Source organism: Tinamus guttatus, unplaced genomic scaffold (genome assembly GCF_059628265.1).
Source record: "Tinamus guttatus ecotype Peru unplaced genomic scaffold, ASM5962826v1 Tinamus_guttatus_pri_ptg000530l, whole genome shotgun sequence".
NCBI classification, from domain to species: Eukaryota; Metazoa; Chordata; class Aves; order Tinamiformes; family Tinamidae; genus Tinamus; species Tinamus guttatus.
The window spans coordinates 3,621,596-3,634,750 of record NW_028289064.1 but is presented as its reverse complement, the minus strand read 5'-3'; the positions used below and the strand labels follow the sequence as shown (position 1 = coordinate 3,634,750).

General features: G+C 36.6%; 1 protein-coding gene across 3 annotated transcripts in view; it reads right to left on the bottom strand.

Annotated features, from left to right (window-relative positions):
* Positions 1-13,155, bottom strand: part of MPP7 (MAGUK p55 scaffold protein 7) — a 99,763-nt gene that overhangs the window by 41,192 nt on the left and 45,416 nt on the right. For all 3 annotated transcript variants that reach the window (XM_088533999.1, XM_088533998.1, XM_088534000.1), the window contains one exon: positions 1,845-1,976. In XM_088533999.1, the coding sequence (XP_088390125.1) occupies positions 1,845-1,976 (132 nt within the window). The remainder of the gene's footprint in view (positions 1-1,844; positions 1,977-13,155) is intronic.

Below are 13,155 nucleotides of genomic sequence, written 5' to 3'. Positions count from 1 at the left end.
ATATATATAAATAAATAAATAAGGGTGGAAGGATGAACTGAAAGCTTGAATCACCTTTTGCAAAAGGATTGGGAGAGAAGCTAAGCAATGATTTTCAACCTTTTGAAATCTGGCCTAGAGAAGGCCTCCACAACCCCTTGTGTTTTCTTCTCACAGTCTTCATTAATATGTGAGCAAGGGGTCGGAGCACCAGAGAGTTCCTTAAATGAGAGAAAAGCAGGAACAGCACAAGAGGAAATATGGTGCAGGCTAATCAGGCATTAGATGTATTCTGAAGGAGTTAAGAGTGCCCAGTTTGCTGCACAGAGACTATTGCACCATACTCCAACATACTCCAAAGAAGATACAGTCAGGGACTCCCAGCATAGGCAGCTGATGCAAAGCCTCCCACTTTGCAGGAAAAAAAAGAAACAATCCTATCCCTATGGCTTCCTTATAAATATAAGTTTTACAGACAGAAGATTAGCATGAGAAGAAGCTACCAGACTGTAGGATGGCACGACTCACAAACTCACACAAGGGTTTAGTAGCAAATCTCATTTCAGTTGTGAAACTATGTAAATTGGGAGTTTACATCATTAAGATTTTCTCACATAAACTCAAACAAAACAAGAAAATTTTCGTTAATACTAAAAATAAGTTGTTCAGTTGGAACTCATTTCATATTGGTATGTTCGAACTTCTTCATGTGTTTCAGAACCGATCCTCTTTCGGATACTGTTTGTTTTCTTCCTTAAAGAACGTACCCTTGTTAAAAAGTAAAATAAAGACAGAACTCTTAATAAATATTTTAAATATGATTTGAATATTTGGGAAAAAATGTTTAATATGTTTGTTAATATGTAAGTCTTGGTAACATGGTTGGACTTGATGATCTCAAAGGCCTTTTCCAACCATAATGATTCTATGAAAACGTTTACATAGGTCAAAGTTTTAATGGGGTCCAGGGGCATCTACAGGCAACACTAAAACTCATTTCTTATTTACCAACATGAGATATTCACCAAGAACGAGAGCTGATACTAAGATATCTATGGTTAGACAAGCTGCCTCTGTACATCTGACACAGGCATCACTCTCTCCCTGTCACCTCAAATACAAAATCGCAGCTTTCTCAAAGTAACTTTGCAGATATTTCTTCAGCATCTCTATCCGTTAAAACAAATATTCAGTATAATATAAAACAAAGCTTTTGTTGGTTTGCAGGAGGAAAAGGCATATAGTTAAATTTTATACAAGATGACTCCTGCTCTACAGCAAATAAAAATAACCAAATCAGTAAAGCATTTTAATATTCTTGTAATACAACCTAGGTTTAGCCCTTTCATTTTTCCAGATATCCCCATGAAGATATTAACTTTCTAGTATTCATAATCCAAAGTACAACAACAGACATCTTAAATTTGTCCAGATTTCAATTGAAGTATTTTAAAGTATGTTTTCATGCTCTTCTTTCAGTGTATCAAAAGGTCACATATTTTTACATGAATGCTAACAGGCACAGTTCATGACAAAGGTCAGGATTTCTTTGGGGATTCACTCTCCTCTGTTTTTAAAAGAAGTCTCTGATTTAAATTCAAGATAGATGATGAATATATAATTGATATAACTAGTCAGAGCAGCCCACAGACACCATAAATGAACAGATTTCCTTTACTCATTTGACACACTTTATTAATAATAAAGATGTCATTCATAAGGGTATTAGTGTAATACATAAACATGGACAACACCCTCCTATTCACATTTCTAGTTACTGCTACTCATTCATGTTCACAAACTGAGTACTCTGCATCCTGTGCACACACACACAAAAATCCCAAACAAAAGGCAGGATTACTTACCAATGGTTCCCTGTTTTTGACAAGTCTGATTATCTTAACTGAATCTTCTTCCTCATCAATATCGTCAGGCATGGGGGGCAGCACAGGATCGTAGTTCTTCTGAGCAACGGTATCATGTACAGAGAGTAAAGCCTGGAAATGTTACAGATCAATATATTATTTGTCATCTGAAAACTGATGAAAGACAAAATGGAGGAAGTTATTTATAGCCTTACTCTGATACTGTCATACAGGTTGACGATATAACTCTTATAACTTGGACTCAGGTCAAATGAGGATGAAAGAACTCCATAAAATAAAAATTTTGGCATACACAATGTATGCATCTAATAACCATGGATACAGAACGTCTTCACACTCATGACAACTCCGAGTGCCTTGCACAGTAGTTTGAAATTACAAAAACTATGATTAGGAGAAAAGCCTCAGGTGAGCAACAATATTATCCTAGAAGTCCTGCATAAAAGTTTCTCCAATGCACTCTACAATCCCACAAATCAAAGAGGCAAAGTGTCTGCCGATATTTCTGTTCAAGCATTGGTACATGAGATCCAGCTGTTGTCCAACCATTCCCTTCGAAGGAACTCTGCACTTCCTTGGTGACTGGATCCCTTTCACACCAGCATTTATTTTAGGAATTTTTAATTTACCATGGAACTTATGACTGAGATGAAAGAATATATTAATGAAGTTATTTGGTTAGGCTTATCAACCATCTGTCACATGTCCTGCCTCCTTTTTTTCTCTCTCTCTTGTCATTGTTTCTCCACTTCCTGCATGGCTTGAATAACAGATTCTTCAAAATTTCTTTCTAAAAAGAAAAAAAAATGTCCTGAGAAAAGGACTCAGTGTTAAAAATAAAATACGAATTTGTAGAATTTCAAGAATCTTGAAAGTTAAAGGAGGTTGGGAAGCTAATTCTCTTAATTCTCTGAATGATCTCAGAAAACGTCAGCTATAATCTCAAATTCACAGTGTTTCTAGATACATAACTCTTAAAGACCTTCTTTTGAATAGTCTTCATTATTTGTAATACCTTTTAAACTGTTGGAAAATATAATGCATTTACTTTCCAAGCTGAAACTATATATTATAGTTGGCATAACAGTAACCACCAAACTTATAACTGTTTCCATTGCTTTCAACTGTGTCTGTTTTTAAAAAGCTGCTCTTGAACATTTCACATTTTGACTGGATATTTTTGCACAAGGTTTTGCCAATATTTTAAAAAGCCACAGGCCGAAAAACAGAATTAATTTCCAAATTGATAACTTCCATATCAGAAAAATGAAAGAAAAAATGCTCTGTAAAATGCTGACCTGTTTAGGATTAAAGCTGTATGTATCATCCTTGTCGATATGGATAATATCAGAAGGTATTTATCAATGAATGTTAGAATCAAGCTATTCTAACAACTCTTATAATGATCAAGAAACTTCTTATATAAAGAAGAACAGAATTGGGCTATATTTTTCTGATAACAGTTTATTTGCTAATTAATGGAAGGCAGATAATATTAGACAAAGCATTCAATTGATCAGAGGCTGTATGTTGACAAAGGTAAGGTACATTTTTAAAAAAGTGGCACTTCCATTATGCTATTCCGTATTTCTTTTCCTTGAATGGAGGAGATAATAAACAACTGCAACCAATTTCCAAGCTACGCTAGCTATAAGTATCATAATAAATGCAGGAAATGGAGCATATGATAAACGTAAAATCTTGAGGGTTACTTTTTAAGCTGGGCCTTCACCAGTATAAGCACAAAGGAATCCCATGCTCGCTTCCTGAGAATTTGCAATTGTCATACTGATTGCTAGGTATATTTTACATTTGGAAGATTGTGTTATAAAGTTCTGTAACTAACCATTCTATTTTTTTCTTGTCAATATACTATTTACCATCAAAACTTCGCAGCTCACTTCCATCAAAAGTTTAGTTTTACTTTAAATCTGAGCTAACAACCCCAGATAGTAACCATTATGGTTCCTGCTGGAAACATGTATTATGGGGAATTACATATGTAAGACATGCAGTCACATGCAATCCTCTAAAGATGTATATGAAATATCAAAGAAATGCCAAAATGAAATTAGTGTTTACTTTTACTTTAAGCTACTTACAGTTAAGACACCTAAAACCAGTATTCTGCAATTACATTTTTCCACATAATTGGAAAAGCAAATAATAGAAATACAAAAAAAATTACAAAATCTAAAATACAAAAATGTAATTGCAGAGTACTAGTTTTAGATGTGTTTTTAAAAAAGCCTAGACATGCTCATGGCCTGGTTTGACTTGATGAGGTTCTACATTCAGTTTAAAAACAATCATCAGGCAGATAGAGAAAACAGATGAAAATAATCCAAAGTACCATTTCCAAAGAGAAAGGCAGCAACTTAAAATATGTTCAGAAGAAAACACCCTTGTCAATGCAGCACGCGCAGCAGCTCTGCCCGGCGCTAGAAGGAACCGGGCCGGGGTGGGTGTCAGGCCGTGGTTCCCTGCTCCAGGGCCGAGCGGCTCTGGATGCCTCATGCAGGGGGATCACACAGCCCAAGCACCACCAGGCCAGGCCCATCCACGTCCCCTACGTACCAAGCTCTTTTCCCCCTCAGAACCACAGGAACTTATCAACTCCTTTTGCCCAAAAACACACTGTAGCACAACACACTGAAGTTTTCAGTGTAAGCCAAACTCTGCTGTTATTTTATCAAACAGCAAAGACACGCGTTTTAGTGCAGGGTATCGGGGCAGAAGTGACGTCCATTTCCCCTGAGGAGCTTCCGTCCTCACAGGCCCTTTCACGTCTTGCTCTCCTGCTGCCTTCAACACTCTGCTCTCTGCCCTCTATAGTTGCTCTTAAAATAAATTTAGCGGCATAAATATGGGGCAACAACTAATCTGCAGGCAAAATGTAAAAGTTATTTTGGTTTTACTTAAAGAATTCAACTAAAAATGATCAGAACATGACTTCAGGAGAACGGTCATATATTTCAAGCACGTGAGTAAATGACCATATTCACAGACTAACAGGACATTTCTTCAGCAGCTTCTTTGTAGTGTGTGTTTAACAATGTACAGTTAGTTCAAATAACTGCATCCAACTAGACTGTATATGAAAGTTACAGATTTTCTTAAAAGCAAACTAAATTAAGCGCCAAGAAATCAAACAGAAACCAGTCACGAACAATCTTCCCAAAGAATCATTGTGCAAAGGCCGTTATAGTCTCTTTTTATACAGAACTAACTGGCTGATTCCCCCACAGCTTTATATTCCGGGATACTAACATTTGCCTCTCAGCAAACTGCAAAAAGGACAGACACTTTTTGTTTTTTTTTGTTTTGTTTTGAAATACAGATCTCTTCAGAGCAATGAGAATATGATCCAAGATCAGGGTCATGAATATCTAAGTACCTCTGGAGAAAAGGATTTTATTTCAGCTCTACAGTCTATGCTTATGATTCACTAATGTAAACATGATCCATATTTAGAACTTGAAAGAAGGTATGATTCAAATGCCTGCACTACCTAAATATAAATATTGATGTTCAGCTAAATTCTTAGACACGACCTAGCTGGACATGAATACTTTCATCAGGCCCCTGAAATGTCTAATAGCTAGTACTGTATTTTTCATAGTAAAGCTATCACTGATCATTTCACAGTTTATATAATGAAATTTTGCACTATCAATTTACACAAAGAGAATTTGGCACTAAAAACATTTGAAGTTAAAACAGTTATGAAATGCTAAATGTTTATTTAAATTGAGAATGTTATTAATGAAAACATTTCTGTATTTTGAGAAACATGCATCATTTCACTACACTACATTTAACTACACTCATTTTTGTTCCTCTAAAACAATGATGAATTTTATATTATTTTTGCTTCTATTTATATTTCAAGAAAAAAAACCCTCAAGTAGCCACTAACTTGTGATTTTTTAAACTCTCACTATTAAAAAATGTATGTTTAAGTTTGAGCTTGCAGAAATGTTTTGCATTCACTACTCTAGAGAAACATTTGAGAAAACAGAGCAATTAAATAAAAAAAAAGAAAACAGAATGGACACAGAAGCAAAAAGAGCCGTCTCTCCTTGCAGTCCTCTGGAAAAAAAAAATTAGAAAATTAAATAGCTAATGATCAAGATTACAGAAATAAAATTTGTAAGGACTCAAACTGACCTCCACCAAAGCAAGGAGCTGCAGCACTGCTGCCCACGAGCACCCACAGCACCGGGGAGCAAATCAGCCTGCGGCTGCGCTGGGCTACAGACCGAGCACGGGCAGCTTTCCTGGCAGCTCAGATTGATAACGTGGGCTTTGAGCTCGACCAGGTGAGGCATTTTGTGATCCCCCAGCGTTGCTCTGCTGAAAGTCAGCAGAGCAGTTAAACTTTGCAGGAGGAAAAAAGTGACTCGAGCAGCAGGCGCAGCACCGTGCCCTGCAAGTCACCTGGCAGAGCCACGATCCTGGAGAGCTCCAGCTATGGTGTGTTTTCCTTTGTGATAAGGTTACAGAAGAAATACAGACAGACAAGCTGAAAACGGAGGCACAAAATATTACTCCTCACTGGAAAGCCTCATTTCTAAGTAATGTGCATATAGGTAAAATGAAGGGAGTGAGTGGAGTGACACCAGAGACAGGTGTCAAAGCAGAAAAGCTCAAAGATGAAGTTCAAATTTCTGGAGGAGACTAAATCTAAGCAAAGAAGGGCTGACAGAGCATCAGAATGGGATGAGAAGCCTTACAATCATACAAGCCAAGTATGGAGAAGAATTTAGGAAGCAGCAGAGTGCAAACTGCAGCAAGAGAAGCCTCACGGTAAAGGCAAACAGGCGCTGGGATTTGGCATGCAAAAGTGACTGGATTTCAGAGCATTTGGAGGAGAAAGGAAAAAAATAGCAAGGAGTCAGAATGAAACTAAACATTTAAGAACAACTGGTAAACAGCACAAAATTAACAGGAGAAAAGAGAAAAAGAATTTAGGTGAGAGGGAAAGAAAATGAGGGAGCCAACTTTCTTCTTCTACAAGAAAAATTAGTCTTTAAATAGTCTTTTAAATCTTGAGTACATACAGAGGAGTTTACACTGATATAGAGTTAAGTGCATACGAATTCCACTCCATCAATTCCACTCTCCAGTAAATGGGTGATAAAACAGCTTTCAGAAAAGGGCAGCAGTGGCAGCAGCTTAACCATTATGGCTGCTTGCTAAATAAGTGCAAGCCCAAGGCACATGCAAAGCCGCTCTCAGCAAACAGGGAAGGTCTCCACCGGGATTTCGCAGCTTAGATAAAGCCAGAAATATAACCTAGGAGTGGGGGCAAGCAACAAAACAGGAGCTGTTGGACGCCCTGTGCCGCTGGAGAGCCCAGAGGATGGCTGCATTAACTGGAATAAAAATTCTTAGGAAATAAAACCAGTGAGTGAGTGTGCAGGTTATAGTTACCATTTATCAAGCAGAAAAATGGATAAAATTCCTTCCGAAGGTATGATATTCTAATCATTTTTTCAGTAATTTTCTGTTCTGAATAAGATTCTCCAATTAAATATGCACCGTACATAATGTTAAAGAAATCAGCTATCTTCAAGGAAATGGACATGTATAACTTTAGCTATGCATAACAATGATGGGAAGAAAATTGAAAGCATGATTCTCAATTTGTGACCATGAAGCCAATGTACGCAATAATTCATGGAAAAAATAGTTAATTTCCTTCTTTCTGTCTTTCAAATACTATTTCTTTTTTTACATGTTGGCTATAATTACCCCAGAAATTATATATTATGTGACATGACAGTAAGTTAGGTATGTACAAAAGAGAAAAAACGTTCTCTGCTTGGGACTGTTGGCACCTGCACTTCAGACAGAGCCGCCCTCAAGTTCAAGCTTGTCCAATTAGCTTGGACAAGCTAATTCCAAATTCCTTTTTCCTCCCTAGCTGATTTTGATGCAGTTAGGTCACTGTAGTAATTCGAAGTATTTAACACACACACCATATGCGTGTGTTTTTGTGTCTATAAGATCTACCATATATTAATGTTTTTAGCATGACAATATCTCAGCTGGATCAATATTAAGTATATATTACTTTTTCCTCCTGACTATGGTGGACTTTTATTCCTGAATATATGAACTTCCTTTCACAAAGGGGTAATTTCCCTGCCTGGAAATGCAGTTTCTTGATTTCAGATGCACCAGTCTGAACTGATGGGTTTACCTGCAGCCCTTAGTCAGACAGCAAGAGCCAGCAGCAACCTGGACTTTCGGCATCTTCAGACTCCTACTTCCTTTTGCTCATTGCCTGGAGCCCCTGGAGATGCTTCCGAAGTCTAACTGCCCTCAGCGTGCACAGAAACACACAGCCCGTCCATGTCATCTGGGAAAGGTGTTAATGCTCTTCCAGATGGCAGCCCTGTGTTTTCCTCAGCTGTGGCCTCTCCCTCTTCTGCTCACACTTAGCTATTATCAGGGCAGAAGAAGCTCTGATTTTAAACCAACAGTGAAGAATTTGACCAAAGCATCTCTAAAACTCGCAGTATGATTCACTTAGCTAACATAATCCTGAAGCTCTAAGCACTTTAAGTTGTTTTTAAGTAGTTCTGCCTGCTTTGCAGTTTTCCCACACCAAAAACTAGAATAACTATTTCTATACATCAGTTTAACTGAACTGAGAAATCATTCTGGATCATCATCACTACATCTAAGTAATTCTTCTATATGTACATAATAGAATTATCACTGAAGAATTATAAAATATTAAAATTAAAATGATGCAATAGCACAAATCCTGCCTCTTAAATCACACTGAATCATGGAATGGTTGAGATTGAAAGGGACCGACATTCGTTAAGAAAAGGCCAATAAAGGAGCAGATAGAGGCAAAAAGCTGACAAATTCTGGTGAATTTCCAAAATATTTGTGTTGAAGAGCCTTGCAAAATTACACACTATGTAATCATGACAGGAGATGCACAGTCTTGATGTTGACTAGAACCCATGAATGACTAAAAAACAAAACAAAATAAGAAAACCCCAAACACACTAAGCCAGCAATGAACAGATTCAGCAAAAGAGGAGACTTCAAGTTCAGACAGTTCAGATAGAATACGGCCTGACACCTGCAAGGGAAAAGCAGCTCTGAAAGAAGATACACAATTCTCACTGACAAAAGGGACTACTTGCTTCATACCGTGCTTTTTTTTTTTCTGTTTCCATTAGCTAAATACAAGTGCTACTTGAAAAGGAAGTGATTTTATCCATACTGACTTCTTCCTCTTCCTAAATTACCAGTTTTAGGATTGTTTCCAGTCTTCCTGTGTTATACATGAATGCTATGGTTAAATGCAGACAAATCAAGATTTTTACATGAATTCATGTCAATTACCTTTGGTGTAAAGGTTGTATAATACAGAAATTCTTTGTTTTGCTTTTCAATTCCTTTATCCTCCAGCCAACCTGCCTGTCTTTGCTTTTGCCTATTACGGCTATCTCTTTATCATCCACATTAGCTGCTAGTGAGTATTAACATTTCTATACATCTAAGATAAAATAGGCAGCCTGTGTTGCAGTTAACATCATTTCATATGAAACAGCCCCATGAAGTTTTCTACAAAAAAGTACTCCTTAAACTTATGCTTATGGATATAAGTAGAAATAAAAATAGGAAGTCAAGCTGAAAAGGTGACATTTTAGATCCTATTTTTCCTCTGACAAGGATGTCAACATGTTTGGGGAGGGCTTCCCAAACCAGCAACCTGCTAGAAACAGTAAAGAAAATCTGTTGAATAACCCACTTTTTCACTCTTTCACAGTTACAGGCCTAAAAGGGAGTACTGCAATCATGTTGTTTGATGTGCATAACACTGACCATGTAATTTCATTTAATTTCTACATCAAATCCATAGTAATTACTTCCTTCAAAACAGCTGGTGGTTTCAACCACAGTGCACATGCAGCACGACTCAACAAGAAATAGACTCAGCTTCAAAAAAACATAGAAAATTAGCCCTTGATCTGTCTATCTGAGCAAGCAACGGAGACATTTATTTTAAGGTAAGTATCACCTCAATCTCCTCCCCCGCTTTCTTGCTTTTTGACTATCTCTTTAGCAAATTAAAGGCAGGAAACACTGAGCAGAAGGACCTCCTTCAGTTGCTAATAAAAGTCTTGCAGTGCGGTTGGCTCCCCTTCTCCCTCAGCTTCGTGGCTGGGGTGCACAGGACATCTAGACGCTCTCCATCGAGTAGTGACCTGAACCCACCAATGCTGTGCTCCTTGCTTGCTTTTGTGATAATTTGCATCTAGTGCTTGGAAAATAACTTTCTCTTGCTGTTGACATTTTACAGCATACCATCCCAAATCAAATTGATTTACAAATTAACGGATTTTGATTCTGCAAAAGAGGATTAGTTATACCTCACCATATAGGTTAAGTTAAACAAGATTATATATTTAAAAAAAAACAAAAAACAAAAAACCATAAGAGCACTCCCCACTGTAACCTGCCCAACAGCAAATCTGGAAGACCACGAGTGAATAAACAGAGATCACTCAAGATGCTGCTAACAGCACAAGTGCAGCTCAGATGCTAATGACCTTAGATGCCTATTTGGCTTTTCCAGATGCAAAACCTGAACAGTTTCAGGCAAATCCCAACAATTTCCTGGAAAAAAAAAAAATGTTGATTTTGCAGAAACCATGTTTTGCAATGAAAAAGCCCTGATGGAAATCGAGCTCTAGTTTCAAAGGAAATGGAGGGAAGAGGACAAAGTTTAGATTAAGACTTTTTTTAAATTACATGTTCTAAAAAATGTTTCATAAAATTTTCAAAAGCAACACCAGATTTTGTTTTATATTATTACAATGCCAAATCTTCTGTGAGTGCCTCATACATTAAAGTAATGTAGAAAAATGCCTGCTCTTTCCTGCATAGTAAACTATATAGTCAATTTTACCAGTTGGTTGTAAGGCAGCTTTATAAGGCTCTCCTGATAAAGGCTTAAAATGTTTATTTTTTTAGCAGAACAAGTAGCACTTTGATCAGAACAGTCTATTAGGACACTATGCAAATCTAGTAAGACCCAGCTGGCACAGACCATGGTATCAGCAGCTGGATATCAAATAAAGGCTAGAGTTTATGAACTTCTCAGTAAGTATAAGAAAACCAGAACAGGGTAGGGCAACTAATAACGTATGCTTCAAGCTAAAAGGAGGAAATAATTATACAAAGAATATAAACTGCTCTGGTTTCACTATCTGCAATTTTAGTTTTGTTTAACTCATGGTTATATTCTGAAGGAAAGCTGAGGAGGGACTTCTGGAGATGCAAATGTTTACAAATGAAAATTGTTTATGTTCTGCAAAATGAAAAGGCATGAATAAATTTAAAAGACATGTCAAATGACTTGCAAGTAAAACAGCAAGTGTAAATCCTATTTACAGTTTTCTGGTGCACACAGCTTTGCCATTTCAGAGGCAAATTAAAAAATCCAAAACAACGCAGTTTAAAGAATCTGTATTTTTTTTGAACACCACACATTGAAGTTGTCCGTGGACAAGTTAATCTGAAAACATTCCCAGCCATATGAGAGTGCTTTTCCCTTCCCTCTGCAAGTTATCTTAAAACTACTTCCAAAATTCTACTCATCCTAGGGTAATAAATAAGAGGCCAAGAAAAATACGTTAAGAACGTCCCCTGCTTGTTCCCTGCACAGCTACAGGTACCGTTCCTCAAACGCTCCAAATAATTTACATGCTCTTGCACCACGATGCCTTGAATTGTGCCTTGTGCCCTTGTTTATGTATCCGTTTTATGGCTCAAACGAGTGGCTGGCAATCCTTTCAGAGCACATAAACACAAGATAAAACACCGTGCAGAAACAGGCTGAACCACCACGGGCATTCTTGAGAGGTTAAAGAAGTTTAATTTCCTCCAGGTCATAAGAGGTATAATCATCCCTTAAAATAGTTTTAGCATAGATGCAGAGGCTTTTAAAAACAATTATTGTTCTGCTTAGTACACTAGGACTACAAAGAACATATTTTATATGATTTTTAAAATACACTATACTTGTTCTGATAGGGATAAATTTCAAATGATATAAATCTCATTTTAATATGTAAAGGATTGGGAAAGCAATTGCTGTTACAGGCACAAAATTAAGAATTGATGAAATCTGAATGATGTATCTCAAGTTGGTCTCAAAGTGAATGTACTTGTGATAAAATTGTGAAAGGGACTAAGAGATGGTCCATTTTTTCTATAGCCTTCCTGGTTTACAGGAACCTGCCTTCCTGCCTACACAAGCGAAGTGCCTAAAATGTTAAGTCTCACAGTTAATTTTTTTTTTTTGTATTTCAAATGTTTTATAAAATAAATGACAGTTATGCTCCAATGCTATGGCGGTGTCCCAAAAAGAACACAGCTTTTCAAACTTGTTAGAAAAGGAATTGAGAGTCAGCAATCATTAAAGTTTTTTAATTAAAAGTAGAAAAGAGTTACAAGCATTTAAAATATTATACAGTACATACAACTTGAAGCAACACTCATCTTTATTTCCTGTTTCTTGAGGGACACTGATTTTGTGTTTATAAGGAAAATAATATATAAAAGTAATTGTATAGATTTTGGAACAATGAATAAGAATGTAGAGGAACAAGACAAACACCTACTCAGCTGCAAAATACTCTGTAAATAACTCAGCTGGAAAAAAATCAAGGAATACTGGAATGTACTCAATTCACTCTCTTTTTTGCAGATTAAATTCAGCTACTTTTTGAAAGTTTTTTCCTCCTGTATCATAGTCGATTCAAAATCAGCCATAAAGGGAGAACATACTGACTACTTGTGCATATTCACCTTCAAAGTTCAAATTATTTGCACATGACTTAAAAAATTTGTAAAGGTTTTCCTTAATAACAGAAGAAAGGTGCACAAATATGTAATTTTCCTAATTCTAATGGAAAACAACATTTGTGGATAATAAAGACACTGTTCTAGATCTAATTTGTTTTCACATTTCATTTAAAACTGCAGACAGTATGCAAATACCCACAACAGAAATACTTTAGGGAAAAATAAAATTTCAGTGCCCTCTATTCAGTAAGTTAGAATTGTAAGCAGAGCTAAGATCTACATCCCGATAGTGAAATCTCCTAGATATTTGCAGTGAAGTCCATAGGTAGGAACTATTTTAAATTGAAAAACGGAATTCAAAGAATTTTCTTTAATCCAGTTTTCCCAGCTCTTATGGTTTTGTATGAAATAGCATGCCAGCTCTCAACTGCACACCCAACAGCAT